This window comes from Sinocyclocheilus anshuiensis, unplaced genomic scaffold (assembly GCF_001515605.1).
Source record: "Sinocyclocheilus anshuiensis isolate Anshui unplaced genomic scaffold, SAMN03320099.WGS_v1.1 scaffold385, whole genome shotgun sequence".
Classification (NCBI taxonomy): Eukaryota; Metazoa; Chordata; class Actinopteri; order Cypriniformes; family Cyprinidae; genus Sinocyclocheilus; species Sinocyclocheilus anshuiensis.
The window spans coordinates 800,014-819,220 of NW_015539876.1; the positions used below are offsets into that span (position 1 = coordinate 800,014).

Sequence of the window (19,207 nt, forward strand, 5' to 3'; positions counted from 1 at the left end):
AATACATTCATATTTTTTGACCTGCTTTATTCAATTGTGCTCAGTTGCAGGTCTTTTGTTTAGCTTACTGTATGGAAAAGGGAGGATATTCAATGAAAGCAAAGATTAAACCAGTGGCCTCAAATGAAGTTTGAATGAATGAATGATTAAATGAATCACTTCCAGTCGATTACAGTTAATAAGCATTATGTAAGTTATTTGTATCAAGCCAGAATGCCTTTCCAAACCATGTTACACATCAGTCTCGGGAAGGGAAGCCCATTGCTCCATATCGAACACGATCATGTCAGTGCCCTCGCTGCATGAATCATCTGCAACACAAAGGAATGATTGTCCTATAACAAATGTGCACAGTCAGATCGTCAAATAAATAGGACTTGGGTACCTCCACATCCGTGTAGCTTTCTTTTTTGCTCTCGGTCCCATTTCTTTTGGAAACCCAGAGATGTAGCCACCAGCAAGAAAACAACCACACATAGAGCAGCGCTGAAGACCCACATGTGCTCTGACAGTCCCTCTGATGTACTTGATAAAACACCAACTTGCCACATGCAAAAATGACATAGTCTTCATATTATTAATCATTGTGTATTGGTTAGTTTGCTGTACATTTCCAGCTAAATCAAGTTTTGACTACTGTGTTCTTCATGTTACAGGACATCTACTTGTTTTACATTTTATCTGATGTATGCAAAAATAAAACCCACCAACATTACTGCAACTGACAATATACTTACAGTTTGTTGCTGTTAAAGTTTCATTCAGCAGGTTGTTTTCTATGACACAGGATATGGCAGTGTCTGCTGAGATGTTGATAGATAGGACACTTGAGATGTTGTAGAGTTCAGACTGAGGTAGAGTATTCATATATGTTGTGACTGATGTTTCTGGAGGACGCTGTGTGTGGTTGACAAGCCAGTAGATGGATGGAGCAGGAAATCCTCCTAAAGAGTTGCAAAACAATCTGGATTCTTCACCATCCACTCCATTCTCTCTAAATAAAGTAGGATGGCTGAAATGACCTGCAAATAAATAGAATGAATGCTTTGAAACCAAAATAAGCATCAGAAGGACAAAAAAAAAAGTCAAGTTATGTATGCTAAAGTATGCAAAGTAGCTAGTATGGTTGCTTTAAATATTTTATCCTTACCTGCTATGGTGAGGCAGACAATGCAAACCAGAGAGCTTCTATTTTGACCAAGAAGCTTAAGATGAAAACTGTAATTATGTGCATCTGATAATTGTATATCATGTAACTCCATGGAGAAATCTCCAGTGTTTGGGGCCAAAGATGACACAGTAGTCCGGATACCATGGGACACATTTTGCATCTCCACTTGTCCCTGCATCCAGACTGCTGTGTGAATTATTTCCATTCCTCTTCTCCATTCAGATGAGATGTGGAGGGAGGTCAAATTTTTCAAGCCATTATAAACACAGGGAAGGATGACACGCTCCCCAATCACTCCTACTATGCATTCATCAGCTAAATGGTAAGAGATCAAATGTAATTCTTGAATCTAAAGTATAGCCTACAGTGTATACGACATATCTAATGTTTCAAGTCAGAATCAGGAGAGTAAGTGAACTGGAACTAATTAAAACATACCCACAGGAGGACTTACCTTGTACTGAAACAGCACTTGTGATGCTGAACAGCAAAACACCAAACCAAGCCTCTGTCATCGCTTAAAGATAGTCATGTGATTTGTGTCTAAAGCGCACCTCGAACTGCTGTCAAACTGCTTTCATCACATCAATTCATCGTTAGATCCCAGTATTGGGCTGTGCCCAAAACCAAAATGACTTGTCAAACTGCCGACATGCAAAGACCTGTAGTTGCCTTTAGGCTATAGCGTGAGTACAGTCAAATGAATTTAACTTCCTGGTGATTTTAGGAAGTGTAATGAAATGCACTTGCCAAAAATAAAATAAAAATAAAGTAAAATAAATACATTTCCAATTTCCAAAAATGGTGTAATTTTTTTTTTTGCACATTTTATCTTGCATAGTTTCATTTTTTTTAATGAACAAATTTAACAACTTGTTAAACCTTCTCAAAAGCCGTCTAAGGCTCGATTTAAACGACTCTGTTTACAATTTTGCAATGTAAATGACAGTTATTTATAAATTACATGCTTAAAATACAAACTTTTTAGAATGTGATATATTTGATGAAAAATGCCTGTAATGTAAGTTTCTACTGGTTATTTTTTTTAAAGATACCTAATGCTGTCTGAGATAAAGTAAGTATTAAAGGATGGCCCAAATAATAAATGTACCAACTTGCTTTGCAACACACAAACTGTCACACATTTTCTTTTTTAAATACTGTCATCTATTCTAGTGTACTTTTCAAGGAAATTAGTAAATATTTTGATAAGACAGAATTAAGTAGTGAAGATAAAGATAAACTATTGATATTACAATCCAAATTAGATGATGTGTAGGCTACTGTAAAAAAAAACTCCAAGGTGCATTTGTGGATAGAGGAACGCATTTAAAGAAGAGAAGACAGGAAAATGAGGCTATATGTCAAGTTTATTGATAAATGGAGCAGAGTGCAAGGATGTTGAAAAGGAAGTTTTCACGTTTTATAATATTCTCTACACATCTGTGTAATCCCACTCCAATTCTTCCCATTTTTTGGATGGAGTTAATGACTTCATACCCAAGATTTATGATTAATTTACCGAATTGTGTGAGTCCGATTTAAGAATAGAAGAATTGGATGATGTGAGCTTAAATAATGTTAAGTACTGATGGGCTCATGGCCAAATTCTATAGATTCTTTTAGAAAGATATTAGACATTTGTTGTTCAAAGATATTCAAGAATGCATAGAGAGGAAGGAGTTATTAACAAGCATGAAGCAAGGCCTAATGATACTTATTAGATAATTATTAGATAATTTAAGACCCATTACAATTCTCAACATTACTGGAAATTTAATTCAGGTCTGTTGAAAAATAAGGGTCACACTTTAGTTTGGGGGACCAATTCTCACTATTAACTATCTATTAACTACGACTTTTGCCTCAATAAACTCCTAATTTGCTGTTTATTAATAGTTAGTAAGGTGTTATGTTTAGGTATGGGGCAGGATTAAGGGATCTAAAATATGGTCATGCAGAATAAGACATTAATATGTGGTTTAGAAGTACTAAGAAACAGCCAATATGCTAGTAATATACATGCTAATGAGCAATAATAGTTAATAGTGAGAACTGGTCCCTAAACTAAAGTTTTACCAAAATAAGTTATATTTTACGAGTATAAAATAAATAATATCGGAAATCGAAGTTTGTAAAATACAAAAAGTTTTATAAAGTTCAGTAAGGAGTTTGCCATGAAAAAAGAGTACATATTGTGATAAGGTAGAATTAAGATAAAGAGAAACTACTGATATTGCAATCCAAATTAGATGACATGTAGGCTACTTTAAAAGAGTCCAAGGTGCCACTAACATCAGACCACAGGCTTTGCCGCTATTGTGCTGATAGATATTAAATTCCGAAACCAACCAATTGGGTGATCAAATATTATTTAGTCATGGCCATGGGACCAATAAATCTGCTGGTGATGCAATTTGTTTTAATAGGTTTCCAGGTGATAAAATTACATACAGAGCAGATGCTCAGAGTCATTGGTTGATGCTGGTTTTAATGCTGCAAAAAGTAGATTTTTTTCATGTATGATCATTAAACGAAATATGTCTATTCATACTCACATTCATCAATAACCCTTCATTTATCTACTCTTCGTCCTTATGCTTGACTAGTATTTGTGCTTAATACATTATTATATCCTTTGTGTTTTTCTTGTTTGTGTGACCTAGATGTTTAAGGTGATAGATATTGTGCCACGTCTGTGATGCTAGAGTATGTGTTGCGCTTTTCTTAGAACTAAATATAGGTACAAGTCCTAGAGGTAGCTACCATTGCTGCAGTTTGCACAAGTAGTGTCTGCAGACATGAGATATGACATACACTTGCTTTGCTATTTCTTCTTGAAGGAGTCAAAATTTCAACATTCAATTGCATTTGTGGTTAAAAAGTATATACATTTTTATTTTTATTTTTATTTTTTAGAAAATGACCTATTGTTTTGCTAGATAAGACCTCTATTCCTAGAATGTTGAAATTTTGACTCCTTCAAGAGTCCGCCATTCTAGTGAATTACTTGTGAACCATAAATGTGACCCTGGACCACAAAACCAGTCATAAGGGTCAATTTCTCGAAGCTGAATAAATAAGCTTTCGATTGATGTATGGTTTGTTAGGATAGGACAATATTTGGCCGAGATACAACTATTTGAAATCTGGAATCTGAGGGTGCAAAAAAAATCTAAATACTGAGAAAATCGCCTTTAAAGTTGTCCAAATGAAGTTCTTAGCAGTGCATATTACTAATCAAAAATTAAGTTTTGATATATTTACGGTAAGACATTTACAAAATATCTTCATGGAACATGATCTTTACTTAATATCCTAATGATTTTTGACATAAAAGAAAAATCAATAATTTTGACCCATGCAATGTTTTTTTGGCTATGGCTAAAAATATACCCCAGCGACTTAAAGGCACAATATGTAATTTTTCGCAGCTAGAGGGCGCGTATTCAAAACAAACAAAGAGACAAAGGCGTAGTTTGATGACGCCGTGACTGAGTGTGGAATCATGGGAGTTGTCGTCTTCATCCCCACAGCCGATGCAATCCGACGGGACTCAGGCAGAAATCATGTTCATGGATGAGCTAATGATTTATTAACGTAGTAGAATGAAGCAGGGTGAGGCTGAAAGCCGTCAAAGCGAAACGAGGCCGCTGAACGAGCGTGACACACGACTCGAAAGCAGCGGAGCTTTTATTATACCACAGTCGACCGCTTCCGCTCTTTCCCGTCGTGCGTATGTGGGGGGAAAAAGCAGCGCTGTTTTATCATACTAGATACATTTGAACGTTCTGTTATTATGCTATTCTGTGCGGTCGTCACCGGTCTAATAAAACTCACAACATATTAAAGCGTCTTTGGTGTTTTCATGTTTTCTACAAAACAAAACCGGAAATCGAGGTGTTATGACGTCATTGGCAGGTGACACAATGACACTATGGACACGGTCCGTGTCACTAGTTAAAACTGCTTATTTCTCTGTATTTAAACATTCTTCGAAACATTTGGGATAATGTAAGTACACAAGTCAGCAAAATATATAACACTGTTCTAGTGGTTTTTGGATATTTGAATAAAAAAATCTTACATACTGTGCCTTTAAGTCTGATTTTGTGGTCCAGGGTCACATATCATAAACCTGTCACAATGTTTCAAAAGACAAGATGTTCTATAATGTTCTTCGGGATTAAAAATTTTTTTTTAATTCTAGAGCATATAGAAGAAGAAAAAACGTTAAGTATGTTCTCTGTTTTTGTGAAATGCTTATGAAAGTATGCTTGGTTGTAATAAGTGTGGATGTATGTGTGAACCCTAAAAAAACTTATTTTGGATTGCCACAAGGGGGCGTGAGCGCTTTAATGTTGTACTGTAGTAAAAATAAATTGCAGAAACAACACGTTTCTTGTCTGAACAGCTGGCCTCATTGTAGAACATCTTGTCTTTTGAAACATCATTGTGACAGGTTTATGATATTTATGGTTCACAAGTAATTTACTAGAATGGCAGTGATAACGTCACTGAATTCTCTCTCGCTAAGTCTTCTTGATATCATATCTTGTCCAATGTTATCATGATTTATCCTGGAAAATCAATCAAAAACTGCTTTTGAGGGAACATTTCATCCACCTCCATTTCGCATGGTGTGCCCTTTCTTTTCCAGAGCAAGTATGACTCATGCTTCAGTGTCTGAGGATGAGAGGAAAGAGCTGGGCATCAGTAATACGCTCGCTCGTCTGTCAGTTGGCCTGGAGGATGAGGAAAATATTACTGAAGACCTAGACCAACCCTCCGTGCTGCAGTGAGTATTTAAAAATATTGCTCCAGGATTGGGAAGACATTTCCCAGCAGAACACAATTCAGGAATACTAGTAGGCCTAGGCTACTTAAATATAATTGAATCCATACAAATTAGGAACTCAGTGTCTAAACTAAAGAGTGGAAAGGAAGGAAAAACAAACACACAAATCTGTGGTTTTCTCTGTTTTTTGGTTCAGTGACACAGGTATGGTGCATAGTTGTATGGGTTGGCATGGTAACTGTGCCCTCTTTTCATTCAGGGGTGAAGTTGACAAAAGCTGGGTCAGACGAGGCTTCTGTATATGCTGACATAGGTGAGTTTGGAGAGTTTTAGAGAGTCGTCTCCAGGAGAGTTTTAGATCATTAAAAGTAAAAGAACATGTAGAGAATGTTTAAAATGGCTATGTACAAAATGCTGTTCCAGTAGGCTTCCAATATTATATGGTCATATGACTTGATTTAATGTATTTTCATTTATTGTACATACAAATGAACTACAGACAATGGCAGAAGATATCTCATGTAACCAAACAAGATACAAACAGTAATGAACCGTAATCACATCCATTCAGCATATTAAAATAGTAATAAAACTAAAAGCTAAAAAAGCTCAAGTACTTCACTCATGTTTTTATGCTTCTGTTTTTAAAAGTCATTATCAGTTGGAGTAAGTAAAAGCAGTAGGTGTGGTTTACCACAGAGCAAAGACATCTGTATTATTGTCAGGAACAAGTGCCTCAGTTTATACTTTGTTACTTAATCTTGTTGTGTGTACAATACAGTTTTGAATTCTGTATCCCTGAGGCCTTTTAAATACACTGACTTTGATACCGTACTGAAAATATTACACAGTGATTATACACTGTGAAAATATAAAAATTGAAAATGTGTGCTAGAATGTGTAATATGTCTACATTTACATTTTACATTCAGTCATTTTGCAGACGCTTTTATCCAAAGTGACTTACAATTTGGGGATACATAAAGCGATTCTTCTTAAAGAGGCAAACAGATACAGGAAGTGCTTGTAATACCAAGTTTCTAGACATTGTTCAAATAAGTACAAGCTAGAAAGAGAAGGAATAAATAAAGAGATAGCCTAAATGTCCTAATTCAGATGGGCTACCTGTTTTTTTTATTTATTTTATTTTTTTATGGTATATCAAAAAGTGTATATTTTTTAGATGTGATTGTTGGTAAATTTGACCAGTTTTTACCATACGTTCAAAACAAAAATTAAAATAGGTAGATACTTCATAATAAAAAGTGTTTTTGCTGTTTATCTCTGTATTTTGAAGATACATTCATATTCTTTCTTACATTATTCTTGTACGCAGTTGCATATTGCAAAGAAATATAGTCAAATATATTTTTAAATATATTTCAAAATATAAAAAATATATATTTGCTAAAATATGCTTCAAAATATATTTGAATAAATATATTTTCTGCTAATTTATATTTTTGAAAATATATTTTAAATATATATATATATATATTTAAAAAAAAAACATTGAAAATATTTTTTGCGCTCTCTCTATGAGGGTTTAAACAAAAATTTCGGTAACACTTTCTATGAAGCCCGTATTTATAATACATTATAAGGGTATTCTTAAGACATTATAATGACTGCTAAGAATACCCTTATAATGTATTATAAATACGGGCTTCATAGAAAGTGTTACCAAATTTTCTATTTCAAAAATATATTTTATTGAGCTTCACTGTTTACAACACATTTTTGGCATATATTTAAAATATATTTTGGTCACAAATATTTATGTGGAAAAAGGGAGGATATTCAGTGAAAGAGAAGCATAAACCAGTGGCCTTGAATAACGTTTGTACCATCATCTGCAACACAAAGGAATGATCGTCATGTAACAAATTCAAACAGATCATCAAATAGGACTTCGGTATATTGTTCACGTTAAAGCACATCAACTTGTTTTACATATTAGCCTACATTTTGCATATCTGATGTATGCAAAAAGCATATTTCTGTAACTGACAAGCTACTTACAGTTCGTTGCTGTATTTTTAAATTTAATTCAGCAGGTTGTTTTCTCTGGCAAAATCTTTCACCCCATTATAAACATTGGGAAGGAGGCACGCTCCCCAATCACTACTAGGCCTATACATTCATCAGCTAAATGGTAAGAGATCAAATGTGATTCTTGAATCTAAAGTAGGCCTATAGCCTACTATACGACATACTGATTGTTTCAAGCCACAATCAGGAGAGTCCGCTGCAGGGGCTAATTCAAACACAACCACACAGGACTTACCTTGTACTGAGACAACACTTGTGATGCTAAACAGCAAAACACCAAACCAAACCAAACCTCTGTCATCGTTTAAAGATAGTAATGTGATTTGTGTCTAAAAAAATGCACCTCGGATAAAGAGACAGATTATATCAAAGTGCTGTCACATCAGTTCAATGTTAGGGTAGATCATTTTTGGACTGTAAGCCAAAATGACGTCAAACTGCGGACATGCAAAACTACCTGTGTAGTTTTAGCGAGAGTATGATCATGTAACGTCCTGATTTTAGGAACTGTAAAGAAACACACTTGCTTAAGAAAATAAATAAAAATTAATAATATAAATATAAAAATAAATAAAACTTTCTAGACTTGTGCACTGTAAAAAGTGACCTGCAATTGTTACCTTAAGGCCACTTCACACCGCACCGACAAACGCCAACAGACTAGTATGTCGGAGTTTGTTAGATCAGTGTGTTACCCCTGTCGGCGTTGGTCGGAGTTGGTTTTAACCCAACTGAACATGTTTAATCGGCGTTTGTTGGGTCGTGGAATGTCTGAGCAGTGTGATATGATTTTCCACCAAATGACAACAAACTGACGTAATCTGACCTGGCCACGAGCCGTTGCCATGACAATGAGGCAAGACTGCAAGTAGGTGCTGGGCGCGCTTAGGAAAATAACTTTAAAAATGGCAGGTTTCTGGACAAACCAGAAAGAGGAACAGTTTTTCGATCTTTGGGAGGAGAGGCCAGAACTTTATGCGATGGGTGTGGCCGAGTATACCAACCGCAAAGCGAGAGGGAATGCGATCAGATCGATCGCTACAGCGCTAGGGAAATTTCACAACGGAAATGTATTTGACAATATATTATTATTATAATAAAACTGCCTTACAATATTACCAAAGACATTAATAACAGTATCATTTTGATTGTTGTTACAAGATCATCCATTCTCCCCCCTAGTTAACTCTCCCTGACTTGAAGTCTGTTGGTGTCTGTTGGGGCAGTGTGAAGTTCTGTGAACATGACAGTTATTTTTCATAAAATTCTAACTCCAGCGGCCAACGTGTCTGTTGGCGTTTGTCGGTGCTGTGTGAATTGGCCTTAAAGAGCTATTTCTGCCTAATTTAACCTATCAGATTTATTTTTGTTGGTATACAGTAGCCTACTTTAATGTTGATTCAGCGATACTAAGCCTATTTTTTACTTGAATAAAGCCAGTTAATCTAGATATTAACATTTTAGGCTGCCTTTTTTCAGTGTAATACCGATTCTAACTGATTGTCAGATAGATAGATAGATAGATAGATGAGAAATCCTAGAAAATAAACTTGGATTTTTATTGGGAACGCACTCAGTGGACCGTTAAATTATTTATGTCATGTAAAAGTTGCATCATCAGACTACTATGAACTGTGACTGATCACGTGACTCAACACGCCCCTTTGTGATCGCCAATCCACTCCATTCCCTTACTCTACACATACAGTGATTGGCGTAGAACTGTAAACTATTTACTGTACATGAGAGCCGCTCACTCTTCTGTGATCTCAGCGATCCGGTGTCTCAGCGTCAGTCATATCCGGAGCACGCATGGCTTCATACAGGCAGAACGACAGCTCAGCCGGCTACCAGCCGCTCTTCAAATCATTCGCTACAGACGCGGTCCACGTCGGTTCAGAGCCGGAGCAGTGGAACTCAAGGGCCGTAGTGCCTCTTATTTCACTGTCTACAACCTTTAAACAACACGAACCCGGGAAACATGCGGTAAGTCATTGAGGTATTTTATAAGGTTTTGACATTGAGAATATATTCATTGTTGTTTCGTGTTAGCACGACATTTGAGTATGTAGCTTGTGAGTTGTTGTTATGATCGGAGCGTGCAAGTTACTGATCGAGTGACAAATAGAGCTCGCGACTGTTCTGTAGCACTTCTCATGGATTTTTAATGGATTTGACGTGAAATGAACAGTAGCAGGATTTTTAGTGTGAAATACGTTTTTTTATTATTATGAATATGAATGAATGAATATCAATTAATAAACCAATCGTAACTACATGAAAGACTGAGTTAAATATGTATAGGTGAATGGCACGGTGACTAAGCACAAAGCATCTCATATCCTGCTGAAAAACCCGCCTAAACTAGCTTAACGTTACTGGTTTTAAATAGTCTAACGTTACCAAGCTAGTTTGCTGGTTGGTTTTAGATGGCCTTTGGGAACTTTTCAGCCTGTCCAGACTGACCCGCAAACTATTTAGGCTGGCTTAAGTGTTTTTATGTAGAACCTGTCGACTTTGTTGGAAGATTCCAATCTCAAGCCAGGCCTATTTATGTAATTCGGCGATTGAACTAAATTTACTTGTCATTTAAGACAACACCACAGGTTGAGGTCAACCGTCAAGTAGCCTACTTAATTATTGCGCTCAATTGCCCTGCTGAAAGAAGTGTAAGGTAATTTAAAGGATTAGTTCACTTCCAGAATGAAAATTCTGTCATCATTTACTCACCTTGCACTTGTTCCAAACCTGTATGAGTTTCTTTCTTCTGTTGAACACAAAAGAAGATATTTTGAAAAATGTTGGTATCCGAACAATTGATGGGCTCTATTGACTTCCATAGTATTTTTTCCCTACTATGGAAGTCAATGGTGCCTGTCAACTGTTCGGATACCAAAAGTTTTCAAAATATCTTCTTTTGTGTTCAACAGAAGAAAGAAACTCATACAGGTTTGGAACAAGTGCAGGGTGAGTAAATTATTTTCATTCTGGAAGTGAACTAATTCTTTAACTGTTTTTGGCTATTTTAAGCTGGTCTTAGCTGATTTAAAGTGGTCTCTCAACCCAAAATCCCTCTGGAACCAGTCAAAGGATAAGAATAGGATACCTTTTCATCAGCAAAGAAGCTGCAAGTTGACTGAATATTTATTAACAACATGAGTCATGAGAACAGCCAGGTGGTTGAAGTAAAAGCATGTGCTCGTATGTTATCTGTGTCTCTTTGTAAAGGAGTTACATCACAAATCAACAGTATGTTTTTAACTTATGCCTAGTTCACACTACAGGATTTTAAGCCCGATTTGCAAGTTAACGAGCTCGCCGACAGGTCGGGCTGTGACCGGGGGAAAATCAGCGGGCGATCGGCACTCGGCAAAGACGCATCAAAGAGGCTCGCTGTCGCATCGTCGACACCTCAACAACAGCAAACAAATATCTAGCATGCCAAATATCTGGAACGTTCGGCCGACTCGACATCACGTGGTGGCAGGTGTTGTGACGAGCTACAGCCAATGAGAGAGCAAGGCATGGGTTGTTGAGGTCACCGGAAGAAAAACAACAGCTGCAACATGGCTTAAAGAAAAGTTTGGACACAATAAATGGAGCAAAATTTTTCATCGAGCAAACAGCTTGCATTGCTAATTTCTTCCCGACATCCATTTTCAAATAAACAACTCCTGTTTCATGTGTTGTTTCGCATCATTCCTGTTCCAATTCTCGCGTGTGTTTTCGTGACAAAACAGTTTGTAGCGTCGTTGGGTGACAGAGTTGTTGTCAGCTCATATAGTGTGTAACCCCCGGTTGCGGATCATTTACATAGTCACGTAGTGTGAACACCACAACGACTTAAAGACAGACAATCAAGTCATGTAGTCTGAACAGCACAGCGATCTGCTGACGTTTAAAGTCATGTAGTCTAGTGTGAACTTAGCCTTAGAGTTTTCTGTGGATTTACATCTTGAAGTGTGTTTTTTCCCCCCTTATTGCTCATTCACAGATTTGACATTTTATTTGCACAATTCTAGTTTATGTAAAGCATAAAATGCTTTGTTGAATTTCAATTTTTTCTAATATTTTATCTGCCAGGGTTTTGAGTACAGCAGGAGTGGAAATCCCACAAGAAACTGTCTTGAGAGAGCAGTTGCTGCTTTGGATGGTGCACAATACTGTGAGTACATCACCAACAAATTTGTATTATATGTTATATGACATTGCCATAAACCTAAAGCTCTGTCTGCTAATAGGTATGGCTCTTGCCTCTGGATTGGCTGCAACTTTGACCATCACACATCTTTTTAAGGCTGAAGATGGAATTTTGTGCATGAATGATGTTTATGGGGGTGAGTTACTGCTTCTAAAAAATAAATAAAATGATAATTGGGCTTAAGCGAAAAGAGAGTGAACAGCTGATATTTAGCTGAGAGTCTTACTATGTCTTTCATGTTTTTCCCACCAGGAACTAACCGGTATTTCAGAAAAATAGCTGCAGAAGTTGGCTTTGATGTCTCTTTTGCTGACCTCTCAAAGATAGAGGAGATAAAAGCAGCTCTAAAACCAAATACAAAGGTACATCTGGCAGAAAGCATTTGAAAAATTACTGTGGGAAAGTGGATGGATGAGTAATTAGCTTTGAGAAGTACCACTCTAACTAAAATGGCATACTAATTGTTCTAATTTCTACAGATGGTATGGATTGAAACGCCCACAAACCCTACAATGAAGGTTGTTGACATCCAGGGCTGTGCAGACATTGTCCATGAGCACAACAAGGACGTAATTGTTGTTGTGGACAACACTTTCATGTCAGCCTACTTCCAGGTATGAACATTGACATTATTTTAATACATAACCCAGTGCTGCTGGTATTTGATGTATAAATATAATGTGAGAACAAAAAGTAACATTACCATGTTCATAGGGCAAAGCCCTAATGTTTCACACTATGCTACTAATTAAAAAGTGAGCTAACAAAGTTAAAAGCACATTGAGTACAGATGAAGTGTATCATAAAATTCCAGTGCAGGGATAGATTTAAATATTTCACCATTTTTCTCATTCCTGGAACAGCGCCCCCTTGCACTTGGAGCAGACATCTGCATGTACTCTGCAACAAAATACATGAATGGTAAAAACAAATAATAAAATCAGGTTAGCCTTTTATATAACTGAAAGTTTGTTTATCAAAGTTAAAATTATCCATGTAATTCCAGGTCACAGTGATGTTGTGATGGGACTGATTTCTCTCAACCGTGATGATCTCTATGAACGACTGAAGTTTTTGCAGAATGGTAAGGCTCTACTAATCTAAACGGAGCCTTTAAGATTTAAGTATGAAAATCTGGCTGATAACATCCTTATAACATCCTGTATGCAAACAGCTCCTCTCTTTATTTTCTTCTGTTTATATTTTTAGATAATCACAAGGCCAAAGGATCATAGGCCTATGAGCTTATCACTTAAGAGTGTTAAAGGTTCAGCTCAATGTTATAATGTACATAAATATGCAGAAGATGTGTTTTAACATGCCCAAGAGAAGCACCAGGTGCAATCTTCAGATATAACTTTGTGAACAAGGAATTCTAGCAAGAATGAAGTACTTTTATCTAAACTATTGGGAGTCTTTTGTAAGGAACAAGAAAAATGTCCTTCATTCACTTGAAAAGAAAGTTACTTGTCTTCAGGTCAAAGTAATATCCTATATTAATATCTGCTGGCAATATTTCCCTTTTGTTACTACATGTAGTCACATTGCTAAGCAGTTATGTAAAAAAGAGAGAAATTTTCCCTTCCCTCTTGATTTCGAAGTACATAGCTCAGAAGAAGTGTCAGGAAATATTGTTGCAATAACCTTTATTTTAAAGGGGTCATATGATGCGATTTCAATTTTTCCTTTCTCTTTGGAGTGTTACAAGCTCTTGGTGCATAAAGAAGATCTGTAAAGTTGCAAAGACTAAAGTCTCAAATCCAAAGAGATATTCTTTATAAAAGTTAAGAGTTAACCACGCCTACCTAAAACGGCTCGTTCTAACACGCCCCACATATCTACCTCACTATGTGGGAAGATTTGCATAACGCCGCCCAAATGTTCATGCAAAGAAAGAAGGCGTAACATTTATTCTCACTGTAGTATTGCTGCCGCCATGTCGTGAAGACGCTGTGTGCTTCGTTGTGAAAGCGAAACTACTTTGTTTGGTCTTCCAAAAGAGGATGATATCCGCTTCGTCATGCCTAGAGCTGATCTGTGCAGGTCGCTGAAGGAATACATCAACTTAGTGCTGTGGATTGCCGGATTGGCTTTCACCGTGGACGAAGCGGAGTCCAGCCCGGGGTCGTCACATGTGGTTGCCGCTCCTTCGTCGGATCCGCCGGCCGCGCCATTCTCAACCCCGCCGCCTCTGCTCACTCTAGCCCGGCCTCAGCTCACGCTAAGCCGCGGCTTCCACTCACACTAGGCTGCCATGTTTTTCGTTGTGAAAGTGAAACTACTTTGTTTGGTCTTCCAAAAATGGACACGATATGACCCCTTTAATGTGATCTTTATTGAAATGGTTTAATCGCTGTTCGTGTAATTTGTGCAAGTTATAATTTTATCAACTTCATCCCATACCTCCCACCTGTCACATTGTTGCAGTCCTGATGTGATTATTAAACCTTGTGCTTTCTGTTAGATTCTTATTGCAACGCATTGCAGATTTATCCTTGACTGTAACAATAAAAATGAGTCAACTGCATAGCAGAAGTAGAACTTGTAATGTTTGATTTAATCTCTCTTCCTCCCCGTTTACTTCAGGTCTTGGGGCTGTGCCTTCTCCATTTGACTGTTATATGTGCAATCGGAGTCTGAAGACTCTCCACCTGAGAATGAAGCAGCACTTTAAGAACGCAATGGCCGCGGCACAGTTTCTGGAGGCCGATCCAAGAGTGGACAGAGTCATCTTCCCAGGTGTCTATGATATTATTGTCACTTCATATAGAAGTGTATGTTGGGTGATTTTGACATGTAGGTAAATTCTCAAATAACCCATCTGAATATACAAATTCGATAATAATACTGTATTGGTGTGATTTTGGGAATTTATATATAGTACCGAACAAGTTTAGGGTTGGTAATATTTCTTTAAAGATTTAGAAATGCATTTTTTCTGACAATGTAAAATTATTTACTGTCACTTGATTAGGCTAAAGTGTCCTTGCTGAATAAAAGTTAAAAAATGTTTAAAAAATGTATTTAAAAGAAAAATTCTTACTTATCCCAAACTTTTGTTTAGGAGTGTAGGTGCTTCATTTGTATAATACCACCTATGGGCAGTCTTGAACTGTGTTGTTCAAAATTAATTAAATATTCCAGTCAGACTTGATTGACTCATGATCACCTCTTTTCCTTCAGGTCTTCCATCCCACCCTCAGCATGAGCTGACAAAGAGACAGTGCACAGGCTGTCCTGGGATGATCACTTTCTACATCAAAGGAAAACTGGAGCACGCCTCAACTTTTCTCAGCAATCTAAAGGTGTTTTGAAGCTTCATGTTGTTTGGAAGTCTTTTACATCTTACATTTTTGAAGAAACTATATTGTGTTTTGCGTTTCAGTTGTTTGCACTTGCTGAAAGTCTTGGTGGTTATGAGAGTCTAGCAGAGCACCCGTAAGTACTGAGCACACTACTATTCAAATCCACTGACTGTTCTGAGGGAAAATCTGATTTAAATCCAGAGCATACAGAAAAAACCCCATTCATTTTCACTTTTACATTTGTGGTTGTAATAACCACAAGGGGGCGAGAGAGCTTGAATGTTGTTGTAAAAAAATAGCAGAAACAACACTTTTGTTGTCTGAACAGTTTTCCTCATTGTAGAACATTATTTAGCAGGAACTAATAAAGGAATATTTCTTTAGGCTATAGTAAACAGCCTTCACTATAAACACGAAGTTAAGGTTAATCACCAGATGGCTTTTGAAACATTGTGACAGATTTATGGTTCACGAGTAATTCACTAAAATGGCAGTGATAACATCTGAATCTTTCCCTAAGTATTCTTGATATCATACCTTGTCCAGTGTTACCATGATTTATCCTTGAAAATCAAATCAAAATCAATCAAAACCCTTTTTTGAGGGAACATTTCATCCACCTCCATTTCTCACGGTGCATTTTTTTTTCTTTTCCAGAGCAAGTATGACTCATGCTTCAGTGTCTGAGGATGAGAGGAAAGAGTTGGGCATCAGTGATGTGCTCGTTCGTTTGTCTGTGGGTCTGGAGGATGAGGAAGATATTATTGCAGACCTAGACCAAGCCCTCGCTGCTGCAGTGAGTATTTCAGTATACATCTTATCTGAAAATAAATGCATAAATACACACACATACATTCAGTGAAATTTGTACTTTTATTCAGCAAGGAAGCATTCATTTGCTCAAATATTACAAAGGTTTTTAATTCAAATAAATACTTTTCTTTTGAACGTTCTATGCATTAAAGAATCATAACAAATATATCATGATTTCCATGGATTAATGACCTCAAACTTTTGAATGAAGTTTGTAAATATAACAGTCCAGGCAAACACTTGTGTCACCAGCCCCAAGTAGATCTACAGATGGCCAGTGAATTATGTGTACATGACACTGATGTTATTATCTCCATGCTAAAGACATTATACGTAATCATGTGCATTTCTAATTGTAGAGCCTCATTTTAGGACCAAAGGTGCTTTCATGCATTTAATGGTGCATCCTTGTGTAAATTGATTTTATTCTCTGAAATATGGCTTTTTTTAAGCTTGTGACAACACCGAGATCATTTCGGCCATAAAGTTCAGTGAGCCATCTCTGAGAGCGCAGGCCATTTCCCCTCTCTCTAAAGTGCACTGCAAAATAAGGTTCCAGGAAATAAAGACAAATCAGCTCAGGTCAGAGTCTGAGAATTATTCCCATAGAAACGTGTTTGTGTGGAGAAAGCTAGGGGTTTGTGGGCTGTGCGGTCTCTCGGGAAGCCTGTTCGCTCTATTGGAGTCTTTGATAGTGGTATTGCTGCGGTGCAGACGTGTGAGCAGATGCTTATTAGAAAGCAAAGGTGCGGCAGTGTACTTTGATAAGATTTGTACATCGGTACACCATGCACCCCATTATTGTGAAGGTCTAGTGATCGTGTCTCAGAGGTGAGAGCCCTTTTCCTCTGTCAGCAATTCAGTGCCAGCCCTAGTTCCATATCTGATCCCTTTATATGTCATGCTTTGCTGCTCATCTGAAGAGAATGGAAATGAAATCATGACTTGTATCCAATTGATATCCAATACCCCTCTGAGATCATTACAATAAGAGCTTTTGTGATTTGCGGTGTGTTTTAATTTAATGACATATGTTCTGAGGGGGTAAATTCCATTAGGTCCTGGCACGCAGTTTTCCTTTGAGAGTTATAGATCTTCAGTCTCCTCCATTCTTTCTGAAAACTGTAGGTTAATTATCTGCACTTTTGTGAGGTTAAGAGCTGTCATTTAAAAAAATAAATGGCTGAATATGCTAATGTTAACAGCATTTATTGAACCACTCTCTGTGGTGAGCCTCAAATTACTGCCTCTGTGGCTCGGTGCTGTTTCGGCCAGTTGACAGAGACTGTGGGGCGCTAGCTAGTGAACTGAGGACAAACCTTATGGTGGTAAAAATGATATGATATGATATACAGTATGTGTATATATATATATATATATATATATATAATCTATTCCACCAAGACCAAATACATTAACATTGTCATATCCATAACCATACTAAAATCTTCTGAGAGTTGTCATGATTAATATATGTATATAATATATGTATATATGTATATATAAACGTGTATTTCACACACAACTAATACTTTTATTCAGCAAGGATTCATTGATTTGATTAAAAGTGACAGAAAGGGCTTTTACATTGTTACATAATATTTTTGAACGTTCTATTTCAAAGAATCCTGAAAAATATGCATCATGGTTTCCACAAAAATATTAAGCTGCATAACTGCTTTCAGCATTGATTATAATAAATGTTTCTTGAGCACCAAATCAGCATATTAGAATGATTTCTGAAGGATCACGTGACTCTAAAAACCGGAGTAATGGCTGCTGAATTTTTTTTTGCCATCACACGAACAAAACATTAAAGTAGAAAAATATATATATTTGAAATGGTTGATTTTAATGGAATGAAATATCACTATTATTAATTTACTGTATTTTTGGTCCAATAAATGCATCCTCGGTGAGACAACTTTAAAAAAAAAAAACCAACAAAAAAACTTACTGACCCCAAATTTTTAACCATTAGTGTGTGTGTATAGTGTTTTTCATATTTATATTGCATACCTATATAAATCTTATTCAACCAAATATTAATTAGTTATATTAAAACCAATACGTTTTTTTTTCTGTGAAATTTTTGATTAATCTAATGCTGTACAACCTGTTTTTTTTTTTAAACAGCATCCAAAAAAGTAAGAGGCTGATCAAGCTCAATCAAGAACAGTGGTGCCACATCTGGACGAGACAAGGACACTCTTTTGTGGCACATTTTTAATTTACCTAGTATATGACAGTTATGCTTGAAAAAAAATGGAATTGCATTTGTCAGGGAACAAATATCCTCAAGAAACTCATTAGCCATATTCGAAGTACAGGAGATTTACTGCTTTTGTGTTTCTATTTTTTGTAATTATAGTTTGATGAGGTAGTTGGGTTCTAAACAGGCTCCAGTATTAAAACTAATACAGGAAAAAGCCAGGACTGCAAGGGAAATCTGAAATCATACAAATTAAGATTAAAAAAAAATCTTTTTTGTAAGCACTGTGATTCAAGATAATTCAGCAAGAAGGACAAGCAGCACAAAAGACACAGTTTACACAGTCTTTATTTTCTGCATCAAAGAACATGCTTAGTGACCTCATAGTGTTCTAAATCACTCTTCATTGATCAGTTTGTATTTGAAATACTAGATATTGGTTAGAGGCTTGAGCATTTTCAGTTCTAAAGGGATCACATCTGATCTTTGTCTATGCTACCAGACCCATTAAAAGCCATTTGTAATTTCTGCCTCTGTTTTGTCTTCTTCCTGAACGTCTCTGATGGTGGTACACCATAACCAGTCACTTTGAAGTCAACAAGCATCACACATGTAATTGGAAGATGAATAGTAAAAGACATATCTAATGAGCTGA

At 36.6% G+C, this 19,207-nt stretch overlaps 1 protein-coding gene across 1 annotated transcript; it reads left to right on the top strand.

Annotated features, from left to right (window-relative positions):
- Positions 1 to 9,717: 9,717 nt before the first annotated feature.
- Positions 9,718 to 18,927, top strand: LOC107685307 (cystathionine gamma-lyase-like). The gene is made up of 12 exons (XM_016481849.1): positions 9,718 to 10,007; positions 12,105 to 12,186; positions 12,263 to 12,358; positions 12,475 to 12,584; positions 12,702 to 12,836; positions 13,086 to 13,143; positions 13,229 to 13,306; positions 14,809 to 14,961; positions 15,406 to 15,527; positions 15,608 to 15,660; positions 16,185 to 16,323; positions 18,477 to 18,927. The coding sequence occupies exons 1-12, from the start codon at positions 9,834 to 9,836 to the stop codon at positions 18,489 to 18,491; spliced, it is 1,215 nt and encodes a 404-aa protein (XP_016337335.1). The 5' UTR covers positions 9,718 to 9,833; the 3' UTR covers positions 18,492 to 18,927.
- Positions 18,928 to 19,207: the final 280 nt, after the last annotated feature.

Coding starts and splice junctions, on each gene's coding strand:
- LOC107685307 (XM_016481849.1), top strand. CDS start 9,834: ATGGCTTCATACAGGCAGAACGACAGCTCAGCCGGCTACCAGCCGCTC. Junction 13,307..14,808: donor ACTGAAGTTTTTGCAGAATG/GTAAGGCTCTAC, acceptor CGTTTACTTCAG/GTCTTGGGGCTGTGCCTTCT. Junction 15,528..15,607: donor CTTTTCTCAGCAATCTAAAG/GTGTTTTGAAGC, acceptor TTTGCGTTTCAG/TTGTTTGCACTTGCTGAAAG.